Source organism: Sinohyriopsis cumingii, chromosome 8 (assembly GCF_028554795.1).
Source record: "Sinohyriopsis cumingii isolate HCF-2022 chromosome 8, ASM2855479v2, whole genome shotgun sequence".
NCBI classification, from domain to species: Eukaryota; Metazoa; Mollusca; class Bivalvia; order Unionida; family Unionidae; genus Sinohyriopsis; species Sinohyriopsis cumingii.
The window spans coordinates 76896535-76914531 of NC_142968.1; the positions used below are offsets into that span (position 1 = coordinate 76896535).

General features: G+C 35.0%; 1 protein-coding gene across 5 annotated transcripts in view; it reads right to left on the minus strand.

The window, feature by feature from the left end:
- Positions 1-1704: 1704 nt before the first annotated feature.
- LOC149793908 (uncharacterized) overlaps positions 1705-17997 on the minus strand; it is a 31940-nt gene continuing 15647 nt past the window's right edge. Inside the window, exons 2-13 of one of the 5 annotated variants that reach the window (XR_016422890.1) lie at positions 17776-17963; positions 15221-15385; positions 14216-14363; positions 12954-13100; positions 11938-12294; positions 10816-10887; positions 8795-9133; positions 7950-8030; positions 6336-6432; positions 5384-5751; positions 4277-4408; positions 1705-3343 (exon numbers count right to left, since the gene is read on the minus strand). Coding sequence is in view for 4 of the 5 variants with exons in the window: in XM_089967854.1 (XP_089823980.1) it covers positions 5322-5751; positions 6336-6432; positions 7950-8030; positions 8795-9133; positions 10816-10887; positions 11938-12294; positions 12954-13100; positions 14216-14363; positions 15221-15385; positions 17776-17963 (2024 nt within the window). In the remaining variant the exon portion in view is untranslated. Of the gene's footprint in view, positions 5752-6335; positions 6433-7949; positions 8031-8794; positions 9134-10815; positions 10888-11937; positions 12295-12953; positions 13101-14215; positions 14364-15220; positions 15386-17775; positions 17964-17997 lie in introns of all 5 variants that reach the window. The other 4 variants (XM_089967855.1, XM_089967856.1, XM_089967854.1 and 1 more) reach the window with 4 other exon arrangements.

Consider the following 17997-nt stretch of genomic DNA (forward strand, 5'->3'; position numbering starts at 1 on the left):
TTAAACTTAAACCAAGTAACATACAAGAATATGGTTCGTTGTAACTGTATGTGTGTACTTGCCTTGGGATTTATATAATCAAAGATAGAAAGTTACAAACCTGTCGACATTATAGGGTAAATGTATTGGTTGCGTGATGCTCATACATGTACTATGATGTGTGTTTGTGATCTGAATTTGTAACGTAGCCTTAGCAAGATTTCAGTCATATTCTTACAATATCTGCAGTGTGGCAGTTTATAGTGATGTCTTGCACTTGGGAACCATGCCTCAGACATGTAGCACGATGTCACCCACCAGTCATATAATCCTGACACCAAGCCTACCAGTCCTAACACTAACCTCTTAATGATGAGCGCCTAGCGAGGCATATGTACCATTTTTATGTCTTTGGTATAATTAGGCCGGGGATCGAACGTGCGACGTCCCGCATCCGAGGCGGACGCATTAATCATTAGTCCACCGGAGCGGTCCATACTGTTGTATATCTAATGGTTAGTTGTTGTTTTGTAAACCTTTTATAATGTTCTAAAATCGATTATTATTAATTAAATATGAAAATGTCAACCATCCGCCTCTCTCTCTCTCTCTCTCTCTCTCTCTCTCTCTCTGGACCATACTAGCAAGATACGGGGGAAAATCTATGAAAAGACGACCTAACAGGAGGATTTTCGTTTGTATTATCCCAAGATGCATCTGGACTTATGAATGATGATAAAAGTTAATTCAAGACGACCAACGGGAGAGAGAGAGAGAGAGAGAGAGAGAGAGAGAGAGATACAGAGAGAGCTTATGGTCGTTAATACTGTTATTAAAGCAAAATAATGCTTTAGATCAACTGTAAATATATTAAAATAGTGTAATTACCTCTTGTTTGTTCATCATTTCGCTTGGTCTATTTTCCACACTAATTTCCATACGCTGGTCCGTGAAAGAGTGATCGTTCATGTCAATGATTGAGCTAATCATGTGTTTGTAGTGCTCTACGTACTCCATTAATACCATCTTTCAATTTTAAATCATAAAGGTGTCTTATATTGATTGTATCAATGTACAAAGTAGAATTTCAAAAGAAAACAATCAGCTTATAAAATTGAGAAGGTGATTTTAAATAGCAACAAAAGGCACATACTGCATTTAAAGCGGATACACTTGGTAGGGATGCCAGTAGTTCATTCGCTCGGTCAATACACAGTTGCCTATAGTAAATCTTTAACTCGATTATAAGTGAAAAAATCCACATGTATTTGCATGTGATATAAATGTAGTATATGTACAGTATGTACGTTGTATCAATTATAAACCATTTGTATACATTTTTCATTAAAAGGATGTTCGACAAGCCTCTTTTTTCTTTTAATGAAAAATATGTACATCGCGTGGTACGCGGACTTCAAGCCCTAAAACATCATTGGAAAGATTGCGGGCTGCATTATAAGCCAAAATTCCCGACCCTAAACAATCTTCTTCTCAAAGTTTATTTTGATGCATGTCGGCTATTTTATAGTAATTTGGTAATACGTGGATATTTTAAAAATGTAACTCGTGTGAGATTTATTTTACAGGCATGCTTTATAAAGTACGTATCCATAATTATCTTAGCCATTTCTATTTCTTTAAATGCCTAATCACTCAGCCTAAACAGTGGCAACCAAATCGGTGTTGATCATCTATTGTATGATTGTTTACTTGAACATCACAGAAGGCAGATAACTCTTTATTGTTTGAAAATGAAGGAAACGAATTAAAATAAGTGTACGTAACTCCTTCTCAAACGTCCTCTCGTCATAGAATGTTTAAACGCATGTCGCCGACTTCATGGTGACTAGATGATTATTGTTAAGCAAATGGATAAGTCATTGTTCTCAAATCATTTAGTTTTAAGAACAAAATATGATTCCATAAAGTCTAGCTTTTATTACTGTACATGTTGATCTGGTAGCATATATAGGCGTAGTGACGGGAATTGAATAACGGTTCGAAAAGCAAATCAGATGAACCCTTTAGAATTTTTTTTTTAATGTTTCAGTTCAATCTATGTTACCTACACCCCCTTTTTATCTATACTCTCTTAATACTAAATATTTCAAAACCATAATATATTTATATATTGATATATCTATCAATCTATCAATCTTTATATATATATATATATATATATATATATATATATATATATATATATATATATATATATATATATATATATATTTGCATTGTAACCCTTCCTTTCCTTCTCGTTACATATTTATTATCATTTATTATTTACTCACATCTTTTTAGTAACTTTAATTATGGGAATATGATTTTGAGGCATAAACAAAATAGAAATTAACTGTAAAACGAATGTAACGCAATTTCCTTAACTTCCCGTTTTATTCTGCCTAATATATTGTGATATATTGTCATATAATGAGTCAAGCGCAGATTACCCAAAGTCAACTTCAGTTCCAGTGAATATGCAATGGGCAAACTGATTTATGACATTTGTGTTGCTTTGGTGTCAACCTACATTTTTTGAAATCACATTTTTTATTTTAATAGATGAATTGACAATTTAGATATGTTTTATATTCTTAAGTTTTTATTTTGCACTATCTAGACTTGATGCATATTTTTGCTATAATGCTATTTAACATTGACAAACTGGATGGTAAATTTTTGATTGAGTCAATAAAAGAGGTTACGAAGTTACAAAACAGTGTTTGAGGTTTTGTTTTTGGTAAAATAATTTAAACTTTTATTTTAATAAGATTTGAAAAGTTAAGCTCGTGTATTTGTCTGTATATAGTTTTAATTGCAGATAAATTAGTTCTAAGCTTTTAAATAAATATCTTCTCGTGTTTTTGCTGTACAGCTGCAAAAAAAATAATATTCAGGTTCTCTGGTTGATGGTAGTGTTTGATTGTGTGTATTTAGTCCACACAATGACTTCTTCACAATGATGGTAAGTAAGAATAGTCCTCATAACGTTTAAAGAAGTATACGGCAAAAATGAAGTGATACAGATATTGTCTGGCTTACAGTTAAGCTTACTTTCAAATTTCTAACATATACTTTCATTCTTTCTTATGGTCCTCGAAATGTAGTCATAGGTCAAGGTCCTCACAAGTATATGAATACACGTGTGTGTGTGTGTGTGTGTGTGTGTGTGTGTATGTGTGTAAGTCTATATTTTGTTCCGTCTTCTCGTGCGTGGATCTAACACTTCACTATTAGAAATGTCGATGTCCTTTTCCCCATAACGTTTCGATGTTGGAATAAGATAATCTCTTATATTTTGCAATGTACTAATGTTTGCACATAGGAACATTGCTGTATGTTTCCTCATTCTCTACATCACCTGTAGTAAAAAAAGCATAATTCAAAATTAAACTGAGAGAGAGATAAGGTAGAGGATGGATAGGTAGATGGATATAATTTTCGCATGATAATTTTATGAAATATAGAGGCCCATAATTATTACAAATAAAAATATAAGTCGGTCAAAATTTTGCAATGGCGTTTTTCATAATCATTGTCATGCTATCCGTCAATGACAGTTTCCTGGCTTTGGTCAAATGATTTCTACACATGTCATCATGAAGAGCCTAAACAACGAGGACATAAAAATAGCCGCGGCGAAATAAAACAACAGTGACAACAATTACGAAATCTCATCCATTTAGAACTTACTCGTGCAATTATTATGGCAGTATTCTTTCAGAAAATGTACTCAGAGCGCATTAAATAAAGAACATTTCTCAGGTAGGGTAGTCAGATAGGGTAGTTAGGGTAGTCAGGTAGGGTAGTCAGGTAGATAGTCAGGTAGGGTAGTCGTTATTTGCAATACGTAGACAAATGCTTTAGAACTTTTTTTAAGGAGGTGTCTTGGATAAAACATATGCACTTCAATTGTAACCGCAGTGCAACAATCACTAGCAAAATTAACTTCTAAATAGCAGCAACTTAAACAACATTAAGTGCCTGCCAGTATGAAAATGGTTTAAAGGTGACCTTCTTAGTGTTCTTAAAATACATTATCCATGCATATTGTCTTATCAACAGATGGGATAAATCTGGGTATATAATTTCATTGTTTAAGTGTCCCAGCTGATGTGGTTCAGTTTACAAAGATTGGTCCATACATTTGATGTTATCCGATGAGTTGCTTCCCTTAAGTCTACATTGGATTTCTCTATTCTAGAATAGATTTGACTTTCTTCATGAAATCAGTGAGAGAGTTCTGGTCAGTTTATATATGCAATGCATCGTTATTATTCTTTCAAGTACTTACCATGTACATTCTGCAGCTATTGTGCAAGAAATTCACCTTGGCTTTCTTTCACATCTTTTATTCACTACTATTTCAGATTGCATGAAGAGTTGTATTATTTGTGCTCTCAAATATCTCGGAAATCACCAGACACTAACAAGAGAGGGTGTATTAGCTATGAAAAATGATGAAACTGACATATTATAAGGAAATTGTATGTTTCAGAAGGGAAAGTAATACATGAAGTATGAAGCTGTCTCCTAGCCGTTGCTCTGTTTGATAGCTTTTGGTCATCGATAAATTCAATAAATCATAGGAAACAAACAATTTTGAATTTTAAACTTCTTAAGGTTTGGTTTTATTTTGAAAATAAGAAGATTTTCCCCTAATCAGCCTGCTATTTTAATTCTTAAGGTCTCACTGGATAGTTTCGTATTTTGACACCCACCTAATTTTTAAGGTAGAAGGCATGAATCTAATTATCACAAGCCTAGCATTTATAAATTCACACATAAGCTAAATCTATAATGTGGTTTAGATTTACTTTGAGTTAGGCTTGGAAATAGGTTGGCTTGTTGGTGACTGCCGGTCACAGTTAGATTTGCATTGGAGGTCAAATGCGTAACTTGGGCTGCAAATGAGCTGCCGACTTGGCTTACGTATTTATGTGTGTCTGCTACAGAGGTAAATATCTAAAAATCTAGATGGTTGAGGGGTGATGAAAAGTATGCTAATTTGTTATAGTACTAGTGAACTTTATTGATGCATAAGGCACATTCTGATTCTTTTAGCTGCCTTGTCACAGAAAAATATTCAAAATAGCTATTTCTTGTCAAAAATTAATGTAAATTTAGGGGTTAGTGGCAGTGTTGGTTCAGTATAAAAACTACCAGTTGCATCAGGAATTAACCTGATTACTGCAGTAAAAATCTCACATGTATACTTTCTATAAAAATCATTAGTTTGTTTTTATTTGTATCTTCAGTGTAAAATTATTCTCATTTTTCTGTATTTGGTCATCGTCGGATGAAAATTCACCAGATGAAATGTCCAGTGAGACCTTATTTTATATGTATGCAGACTCGTTCGGCAGTAGCTGATATATAATACTGTATGACACTATCTTACCATTTTCCGTTTGATGTAAGGATGCATTTGAAGGAACATATAGCATATTGGCATTTTGTCCATATAATGGTCTTCCAAAAGTAGCATGATCGTATGTTGCATCATATAAATTTGGTTGTTTTTCGTCCGGAGGAATATGAGCATACGTCTGATCACCTTCTGGTGTAGAATGGTTATTAATTTGATAAACTTCTTGATTGACATGATTTTCATAGATCTGACCACAATCTGGTTCTATTTTGTCGGCAGTTAGAGTATCAGATTTCTTTATTACTGTTGAGTATTCGACTTCTTCCAAATTGTTGGCTTCCTTCATTTCATCGAGTTGAATGACACCCATTTTAGATTGTGTTGTCCTCCTTTTTCGCCTGTAATTTTGCAAACATATTAAAAGCTTATATATATATTACGAAAGGCAAGATGACATATGTCAAATCTAAATTTTATTTAATCATTACATAATTTTATCTTTTTTCACACATTTAATAACATACAAAGCCTCCACATAATATTTGGACCCATCTCCCAACGATTTAAAAAATAAAATTTATATATTTATTCTCACTGTTTTACATTTACGACAAAAACAAAAATCATTCCTGCAGACATTATGTGAATTTTAGACTTGTACCTAAGTTTAACCTTTCGAAAGTTTTCGTTACTTCGATTACGTAAGCCAGTGGTTCTTAACCTCTTCGTACGGTAACCCATATTAGGTCTGTGGTGGTAATCTCGCCACACATTAAATACCAAGAAACTACTTGGGTCGGAAATTTCAAATTATTAAACTTTATCTCGGAGACACACTCGAAACATCAATGCGGTACAGTTTTAGGTGGCGAACCATATGTTAAGAACCAAGGCCTTAAACGTTGACCTTTAGGAATTTCCTGGAGATGTCTAGGATACAATGTGGATGACAGAAATCATTTCACTAGTCAACATTGCTTACCTTATTACGCATACCACGGCGGTTGCCAAGGCAACGAAAACTGTAAAGCAACCGGCAACGAAACCAAGGTAGTTCCGCATATACTCAGCGTGATCATCTGATCATATTTGTTATGGGAAGTTCATAAAAAAGAAAGTTGTAATAATACTGAATGTATGTGGACATGTACGAATACAAAAAGTTTATTATGATGGAAGGCCTAGAAAGGTATCATGCATCTATACAAATGCACATACCTGAAACCAGGCAGAAATTATAATTTAAATTATTCAGCTGTTTAGCATCGGTTAAGTTACGGAATTTGACTCTCGTATAAGAGAAGAACAAATAAATAAATTGAGACAAATATATGTTTATATTCAATTATAAATGTTTCGGTAGCCTTCACAAGTAACGCAAAAGGATAGTATCCGGTATAAACGATTTTATACTCTCCTCTAAATAAATAAAGGACGTGTCTTCATTAACTTAGGTCATGTAAAAGGAATACATAGCAGTGGACCTGTTACGGACAACGTTAGAGAAAAATTTTGCCAGGGTGCAGAATTTGCGTCCCATTCATCTCACAGGTGGTAGAGACAAATTGTGGAATGCTGCAGCTGGTTAAGATAGTTAGTGGTAGAAAGAAGTTGGTTGACAGTGCTACTGTGAGACCCCCCACCTCCCTTTGCTATAACCACATGAGCAGATATAACACCCCCGATTTTGGAACGCATCATTAAATAAATGCATATACAGAAAACACACGCACACAGAAATGTGCTCATACCACGATAATAATCACATTGATTTAATGCAGCTGAAGGAAATGTCAAAGTCAAACCGAGGCTTTAACACCCTTAAATTTCGTAGGGAATTAAAGATAAAGAAAAATGTTATATGATCATCTTAACATAAAACCGTTACTAATGTTGATTGTAATTCAAAAAGTCTATCAAAGGCATTAGCTTGAAAATAAATTTGTAACGGACGTACTGAAATGTGTAATATGATATAAGCGCCCTCTGTACATATGGCGGGAGTATAATTAGCCGACCACATCCCTCACAAAACAAATATCAAGAATCAAATACGACATACGGTGCATATTCGCTTAATATCACTTTAATCAACAGCAACATACTTTAGCATTAGACAATTTTTCTCTTTGGCTTGTATGTCTACTTTTGCGTGTATGCATACATACATACATACATACATACATACATACAGTGATGTGTGAGTGTCTGTGTGATTTGGATTTTTAACGTACCTTAAAGAATTTTTCAGCCAAATTGCTACGATGTCTCCAGTTTGACAGTTCTTTAGTGACGTCTAGCACTGGGGCATGATGCCGCAGACATGTAGCATCATGTCCCACCCAGTCGCACTAACCTGACACCAGGCCGACCAGTCCTAATACTAACCTCTTAATGATGCGCGCCAAGCGAGGCACCTGCTAGTACCATTGCTAAAAGTCTGCGGCATGACTCGGCCGGTGTTTGAACACGCGACCTCCATCCATATATTTGTAGGAAAGCACATAAGCATGTGTAAATCGTACGTAGATGCAGATAGAATGGGATCGATAGTATAGATTTTTAAATGCTCTGAGGTGTTAAACTATTAACTCACAATCGATCTGTTTTCTGTCATTACTTCTAGGTGTGACTGTCAAAATAGTTGCAACTGGCTCTGCTGTAGTAGTTGGTAACTCTGCAAAGTTTTAGAACCTTTTAAATTATATTTGTGATGGTTGCAAATCTGAACTTGATTTTGGGAAAATATTTAATTGTAGGACGGTGAGGTCGGTAAATCCACTCCATAGTCAAATGTCTCTAACTTGAGTGGTATTTACAATTGTGTGCACGGCATTCTTATCTCTCTCTCTCTCTCTCTCTCTCTCTCTGTAATTACCTATCTGCCTATCTACTTATCAATCTATCTCGAGATATTTCACAATCCACCCACCTACCTAACACATCACATGCAGTCTGATCACTTTCTAACTTTCTAATGTATTAACTTGTTACTATTATCTAGACCTTATACTATTATATCATGCAGATAAAATTGCTAAAATAAATAATTTATACTGTTATCCTATCTAGAATGTATACTAGTATGCATCTCTATAAAATGACTAGTATCAATGCTTCATACTTTTATACGGTCTATGCTTTATAACATTGTACGCTCTAGATAAAATGACGTGTAAATACTTTATAATGTTATCCTGTCTAGAATGTATACTACTATACTAAATAAAATGATTTATATAAATGCCATATTACTGTGTCCTAACTATACTTTATGTTAGTATAACTATCTATATAAAAATGGCATATTAATGCTGTACACTATTATACTACCTTGACTTTATACTAGAATTCGATCCAGATAGAATGACGTATATAAATGCTTTACATTTTTATACTATCCATACGTCATACTGCTATACGATCTATAAAATGACTTACCTGGACATGTCTTATAGAGCACCAAAATGTCATCAACAGTCACCGTACCATATTCTAGTTTTCCTTCAAATTCAATCTGAAAGTCAGAACCGTTCGATATGTTTATATACTGAGTGATCCATCCCTGGGAACTACCTGCCCAATACCACAAAAGACTCTTTAATCCGCTTATATTCAACAATACCCGCAGAGTATTATTAGCAGCACCCAGGATACTGTAGGAAAAGCAAAGACATGTTTGGAACATCTTAGACTGAGAAACATCTATAACTGGCCCTATAAGCCGCGCTAGACCTGTCCCATTCAGAGAAACCTCAGACGAAATAAACTTCCTCGAGCCTGAAATGAATATAATTCAGTAAAAGAAATAAAAAATCTATTAAATAGAAAGCTTCAATAAAAGAGAAAAAAATCCATAGATTAAAGGACACTATCTCATGAAATTCTTATGATTCTATTCTTGGCAAAATATTTACTCCAAGAGACATTGATAGGTTTTCCTTCTGTAAAGACAATGATAGGACAAAATAACATTCAGGTTAAAACAATGCGGGAAGAACTTTTTCCGAGAAGGTCCATTATTCCTTATTGTCAGAGATAGAGAGAGAGTAGGAAATGGATGATCCTGTCTGGAGAAAAATAAGTTATGAACATTTTCACATTTTGCAGGACTCAGCTTAATACTATAAATATGAAGGAAAGTAATATTTTTGAATTTATTTGTTTGAATCTGACAATGTCAAGGATAATGCCAATACTTAACAAGAATTGAATTACAATTTAGTCGGAAGATTGGCCATTAGCATGTCCATGTACACTATTGTGACTTTTTACGGGGACGGACACAAGCAAGCATTTACAGCTTTGGCAGTGAACATAACTTCTTGTTCTTTGTACTCTGCATTTCCAGAGACAGATATCGGCGCTCGATAAATCTTTAACTTTCTTGTCTTTGAGAATAAGATTTTAAAAACCCCACACAACAACAACAACTAAAATATCCCTTTAATCAACGTTAATGTCGCTAGAGTCGTGGAAAACCTTTTATTCAGGCACTTCAACCATATCCTACTAAATTAAATAGTTACCTCACGATCATCTTGACTTTTGTCTAAACTTCTTGCTTTGAGGTCGTTACACATCAGTATCTCAAAATCAGTTCATCTTATACTTATAGATGCAGCTGATACTGCGAAACCTATCACGTTACCCTAGGACTGTGTACGAGATAATGGCTCCACTAACTTTTCTTGTACTGATTTGATTAAGAGGCATCAATGGCAAAATGCCTGCTTGACTGTTGTGACCAGTGGCACGTTTTTATGTATTTTTAGCAATTTGATACAGTGACCTACCTTAATGATCATTTTATTTAAATGCATTGCCTTTATATGAATTTTAAAGCGATGAACGTCATCAGTGGAATACTGACCCGGAGCATGGATATACCATAGCAATTAGCAACGTTTTTTGGCATTTCTGCACTTTAATTTACGACCAGAATATTTAGTCAAAATGGCGAATTACACATATCAGCTTCAACAACAGTTAAAAGAGTGATTCGAATGAACATGTCACTTATCTGTTTAGATTTTGATGATGGTTTATCATGGATACAATGAACATTTTCCGTGGTTGCCAGGTATACGGGACAAAACAAAGGAAGAAGAAAAAATGATTTACTTTCGTTACTAATATTTTTCGATATTGCATTCACCACTGATCAGACAAATTTATATATAACAGCTGAAAACATCTATTTTAAGAGAATACGACTTTTGTTACAAGCATGTCCAGCTAAATGACAGTATTATTAGAAATAAATGCAATGCTTCAAACAAAACCAACCAAAACCTAGAGACAATCTGAGCTTGGATATGTGAAGTAGTCTATAGTTGATATCACAAACGAAGAAGAAGAAGAAGAAGAGGATGCTGAAGAAAAGAAGGAGGAGGTAAACGAGCACGATGATGAAGGGGAGGAGGACTAAACATTTTATTTGTAATGTCATGGAGTCTTACCATCTGTTGTCAGATTCCAGTTGACGATGCCGGTATTATTCCAATTGCAGAGATCGTGTTCAAAGTCACAGTCTGAAGGCAAAACAAACGCTGATATCATTACGACAAAGACATATTGTCATTATTCAGTTTTGACTATATATATGTGTTCTACATGCTCTTCAAATCTTTAAAAGGAGAATTACAAATAAGATTCCGTTTGCAGGTAATGACTAACATATGTTTTAAAAAGGTTGAAATCGGTGCAATTGATCATTATTCTTCACAAAGGAAATAGTAGAATAATGATAACCTTTGATATAAATACCTCTTTATTTGGGAAATACCCCTACAAAGAAATATCCCTTCTACCTAGCACCTTTCCTTGTAACTGGAAACATGACATACGATACGGATTCCCACGCCAGTATCGCACAACTGAAATAAACACCATCGATATCCATGGGCAAAATTATCAGCCAAATAGGGGCCATACTTAAAAGCCAGATAGGGGCCTTACGTATAAAAAGTGGAAAATCATATTTGACATATATCTTCTCAATAGAAAAGCTCCATAACATTTTGCCCAAGTCCATGAAATCGGTCTTAGGTTATTGAGTTTAAAATAAAACCAAATAAATAAAAATATAACAGATCAAGAGCGAGTGACGGGGACGGGACCTAGTGGCCGAGTGGTCTAAAGCGCACACCGTTACGGATTACTACCATCTTACCTCAGTCTGAATGGGTTCGAGTATTGAGTTAGGCCAATATGGTTATGTGAGAAAGCTTGCCAGTAGCTTCTCGTGGGTCGGTGGTTCTTTCCGGGGTTTTCCCGGGTTCTTCCTCCACCAGTTATACTGGCCGCCATGTATAACCTATCTTGTGCTGAAAAATGGCGTTAAACTCTACAACAACAAAAACAACGAGTGACAAGGTGGGCGGACATGGGTAAAACTGGGATCATTTTCGTCCATTTCCAATGCAAAAAGGATAAATTTGACGTTGAAAGAGACTCAAATATTCTAGCATCAAAGAGTAAAGGCCAAGTGTGTTTCTATCATCAGGCAACAAAATAGTTTACCTCCACTGAATATTGCGGGACATACAACTATTAAAGCTAGATATACATCAAACCCTCACCTGGACATATTCCTGCGATCAATGATGTATGATCAACTGCCAGGTAACCTTGATCCCGCGCCGCCCAACCACCGTTTATTGAAAGTTTATAATCTGTATGCCTCACATCCACTGTAACGTGCGTCCATCCGTGCTCAGAAACATTGACAATCTTTGACGAAACCGTGGCCGACTGGTTTAAGCATCCAACTACTGTCAGGTTAATGTAAGCGCTGGTGATGTTCATGACAGAAGACCAGAGACGAAGACAACGCGGAATGGAAGATCTCGGGATAAACTGTATGATATTTGCTGATCGGAGCGTGATGTTAGGGTTTGGGTAGTTCTGTGCAGTGAGTGCCAAAAACGAGCAGTTATCTAAAACAAACATAACAGGCTTTGTGCATTTGGTTACTGTGTAATATCATTCCCATATTAAAAATAGAAACGACAAGGCATCCGACCTTTTTGGAATCAAATGAAATTAGGGAGTGTATGCTGCAAGAAATGATTTCTGAATATACACGCCTAGTTATACTGACAGATGGGAATAAAGATATGTTGCAAGTAACAGCAGTTTGTGTTGGCCACTTAACCCCGCTTGCATTGAAACAATAGCTACAACTATGATACTTCTTTTCTTGTTCTCGTTGTTCAAAAGATGTCAAGTTGGGCTGTTTATTTTCTCGTTTGTAAACACCAAACAATGAAGATGAACTTAAAATCATATTTTGGTCGTAGAGAGTGTAAATTGTGTATAACGAAAAACTTGAAAATAGGTTACGAGTCTAAGTGATAAGCATTTATACACTGGCTAAATGTTCACATTCAAATTTTTTTTATCTTTTTTGTATGGCCGTGTAAATTCCACTCGCCAGAGTGGGCGAGGGATGGCGTGGGTTGGTGCGCAAGAGGACAATAATTTGGGAATAAAGATTGCATTATTGAGAGACAAAAACACATACACACAAGAATGTGCTAATACTATTTTTCTTATGTATTAATTCACTTTGAATGGTGGAGGAGAATTATGTTACCTGCACAGAACGCTGGGAATAATGCTGGTATTGAAGGCTCTTCCGTTCGCGTGTAGTTCTGCCTTGTCCAATACAAAAGGTCATTTCCCGTTTCTTGTGTCCAGCCGCACAGCCCATCCTCAAAATCACAATCTGTAGTGGAGTTCTCTAAAATAACAAGATACAGATTGTCGACCATAATGTGAAGGTTACTCGTACCCAGGTATTATATTATGATAAGCAATATAACTAACATGTACTGGGCTATTTCAAATACAAATAAAAACTTTTTTAAACATTTTGACTGATTAGCAACATACTTGAATGCCATCATTAGATGTATTTAAAAACAGTTCCTGGAAATCTGGATGAAACAGGTGGCTCGTTGTTTGATTAACGCAGTGTAGTCACGTATAAAAGTCAATGGCTTCTTACCAGCTGTTGTGTACACTTTTTGTGGCTCGGATGTCTTTCATTTCATAAACTGTTCCATATTAATTCTACTTTCTTGTCCCTTTCCCAGGAGTGAGAAATTCTCTTTATTCGCTAATGCGTATATACACAGTGCTTGCGAATGAAATAAATCTACTGGTCCGACTTTTATAGAAATCAAACGCCATTTTGTTTTCGAGTTAAAAGCACGATGAAGATCTTAGTGTTGTATTTCGGAGGCAATCTGTTCGGAAGTGACGGAGGTGGAGTGGTCGGCTTAGTTTGAGATAATGGTTTAGCTGTTTGTGCCTGCATATATATATATATATATATATATATATATATATATATATATATATATATATATATATATATATATATATATATATATATATACCCTTCAATACAAAGTTTCTTTTAGACCATCTTCAACAGCTTTGGAAACACATGTATGTACAATACATACATACATACATACATACATACATACATACATACATACATACATACATACATGCATTCTTACATACATACATATTTTTAATAAAAAGGAGACTCGGCAAGCATCATTTGCTTATTACGGAAAGATGTATGCGTCCCGATATATATATATATATATATATATATATATATATATATATATATATATATATATATATATATATATATATATATATAGATTTATCAGCTTCATTTAAGTTATGATCTCGGTTGTACTTCTTGTAACTTTATAACATGAGATATACTTTGTCCCATTTGTGAAAACATATTTTTTAACTGAACAATTTGTTAATTCCTGTGAAGGCATTAATTTAAACCATAACAACATGGATGTTTAAAATATAAAATACCTTTGGTCAACAAACAGCCGACCAGATCAAATCTCATTGATGGATGTACATTAAACTCCCACGTATGAATTCGGATATATCGAGATTCAATTGGACACTCAAGCTGGTTCATTTTAATTGAATTCTGGTCAATGTTTCCAGGAAACAACTGAAGTGAAAATTATCTAATATTAATTTGTATATGTATATTCATCAACACAAATATTTAAACATTCATAAAGACAAGCATAAAAACATATTGTTATGTATATTTGATTTTTATTGTCTGTTGGCTTTTCACAATGGTTATATGTTATGCATATGTGTACTTGGTGCTTGACCTTTTTCCAAAATCAAGTTAATGGTGTGCCTCACCAGTGACATTGATTTTGTAAACAATATAATACATAGTTAATATTTGTCTATGAGTATAGATTGACTATTCAGATTATCATCAATGGAACAGGAAATCTAACTGAATGTAGGATATTTATTTTCCACTTAGAAATTCCTAAACTTGATGAAAACTTTGAATGTTTTAGGAAGGAAACTGGCTTACATCCTGGCTCATTATTGTGTCGCAGCTCTTTATATAATGTTGTTCACTTTAAAAATTATTAGTTCTTGCCGAAAATCCGAAGCAGAATTATTATTATTGTGTTCAGTGTTAATTTGTGGGGGGGGGGGGGGAGGGGGATTTATAATTTACTAGAGTTACAAGCTCTCAATAATATTCTTCGACCAAAACATTAATTTGGAAATATAGTGATTTCAGACAAGGACAATTTAGATTATATTATTCTAATACATCTAAATATGTTACCACATCACCACATTCCAGGCCATTGGCATATTAGTACGTTTGATACTACAGGCACATCAACACATTCATTATTGGAATCTATTTGGAATACCACTGGAATACAATTGGACTTAGATCTCACTGAGTGAATCTAATTTGAAACTAAAAGATAATTCTAGGATAATTCTAGGATATTGTTGGTAGCGTCTGGCTTAAAACATTACCTTTTGATTTCCTGTGGGGTCATTGACAAAAAACCATTTCTTCTCGTCCGTGCTGTAAGAAACTTTATACCTTTTGACATATTGAGCGTTGGCAGGGTTATCCCCGGTAATGTTTCGACCCTGTGTTTGAATTGCTTGAATAAGACTAAGTTGTTTCAGTTGCACCTGTAAAATGTAGATTGAATTACTAGAAATTTCCTAATATAGATACGTGATAATACGCATCACCTGGATTGCGTTTTGGCTCCCGTATTTAGAAGAAAAAAGAAGCAAACAGACAATAGATTCATGTTTATAATTCAGCTGGACCATGGTCTCAACGATCTGAGTGGTGGTTCAAGTCGAACCTTATTTGTGGTCACGAACGCCAAAAGACACACCTGTTGTTACTAACATGGCCTCAACATTTTTTGGATGATTTCAAGAATTAATTATGTAGAGTCTTTGTTGGTTTGTCTTTTAGTAAAATGAACAAGGAAATTTAGACTGAAATAATTGTTGCTTCGGTGTATCATGATCGTAACATGGATGATGAATAATGGCCTGAGATAGATGATGTGTCACGGTCGTGACATAGACGATGAATCATCGCTGTGACATATATGTTGTGTTATGCCAGTGACATGCGCGATGCCAGTCATACTTATTAAAATGCTTAGCAATCGTCGGACGTTTTGTGTACTGGAGGTGTACGTGCCGACAGAATACGAGCGTAAAGACACAGGAAGAGCGTTCGGCCAATAATTATTCGATTTTTGCACATCTCCCTCTTCTTCCGTGAACAAACGTATGATGAATCTAGTATCAACATTATCTGACTCAATTTAGTCATATTTGGTTGATATTACATGGAGTCCACGTCAATGATATACTTTAATTGTCGCCCCTATGACTAACAAACACTCTAGTATTAACACTTTCATCACTTTCTACTTTCAGCCAAATTCGCGATTCAACTTTATTCTAACAAAGGCCTACATGATTTTAACTATATTTACTGTGATGTTTTATCTTAGCACGGATTCTCAGGCATATCATGATCATTACACCTCTAGTGATGTTTTACGAAATCATGGCCCTTTATACACTTTATCTTAGATATCACACTGGCTTGAAATCATTCAACCATTCACATTTTTAGCTTCGTTTATACCAAAGTTTCTAAAAAGCTTATAGACAGAAAGGTTTCACGTGAGTTGGATGTTGATGAACGTTTGGTCAATACCTACATAATGTGGTCCTTGATCGATTCAAATAGGCATCCTAGAGGCAAAATTGTGAATACTTCAGCATTAAGAAGCTTCGTTTTTGGTTTTGTTTTTCTTATCGGAGGAGGGGGTGAGATTGCTTATTTTGCTGTGATATTAATGCTTGCAAGGACTTAGATGTATTTTATGATTATCAGAATTTGACAATATTCTACAGATCTGGTTCTTGGTTGACAAGGAATGGTTGCACCACTAACTTGAGAACACGCCACTCAGAATAGCACCTCCACTTGCTTGATAACACTCTACCAAGAACAACAACATCACTAGCCTGAAAACACTATAGCACTTACATTTCTCTTTGTGTAATCCCAACCCAATTGGCAGTAAAGCTTCGTCTCAAGAAGGTCTGGAACAAGCTTGAATTTCAATCTATTATGACTATTTTTCAGAGATATGGCTCTTGATTAACTTCGACTATCGTTTTGGATTGTACGTTTGTGCTCTTGTTTAATTTGAAACTTTACCGTGGAGCTAAGTATTAGTATTTTGTGATAAAATATTAACCATATTTCACAGAATCAGGCTTGCTTACTGACTAACTTGTAACACGATTGACACTGAAGTCTTTTAGCTGCTACCTTTATTAATAAATAATATTTGGGGTCTCAGGCAGCAAAGTGGATTTCAGGCGCACGCCTTAACAGATCTCTGATATCACACCTCTGTCCGCGTGCGGTTCGAGTCAAGGGCTCGGCTAACGAGGATACGCGAGAATGTTTGCTTATGGTTTCCCTTGTGTCGGTGGTTTTTCCCGGGTTGTTCTTCCACCAAATATTCTGGCCGCCACGTGCTGATAACAACAACAACAACAACAACAACAATACTACTTATTATTTAATAAATTCTTTATTTTGTGATTGTGATTGACTTTTAACAATAATAATCACACATCGGTTTGCAAAGTTTGAACGTTTGCTGGACATATGTGTTATTCCTCCCTTAAAAATCATCACTCGGCCACAGGCGAACGTTTCCGATTAAACAAACCGTATTCAGTTACGTACATATACACATACATATTTGTATTTTCCTTCATAGTAACCAGTATACACTCAACAGCAAAATAAACACTGACAAATAAGAAATTTAATATTTTTAATTTTTTAAGTAATGCAGTTTCTATCTTTGAAAAAAAGCGTATACAAATAAAGTCTTAGAAGAGTACAATGGATCGATGGCATTCAATCAAGAATTTTAACAGAAATAGATGGGCGTTATTGCAAAAAGCACTATAATGTTAGAGTTTCCATTATACTTGAGTATGTGATTGAAAACCAAGGATACCTGTATGAATTCGTCATTCCTTTTATTCCTAGCTGCCCATGCACCGACGTGGAACCCATATACAAATGTAGTATTAATTCGGCCGTATCTGGCCGCATGGTATTCACTATATTTCGATGAAGCCGAAAGATGTTTGTCAGGCACGCCATATACTCCGGAAACGAGGAAGACGTTACAAATCTGAGAGCCTGGATTTGAAAAAGGAATCGTTTAAAAAAAATC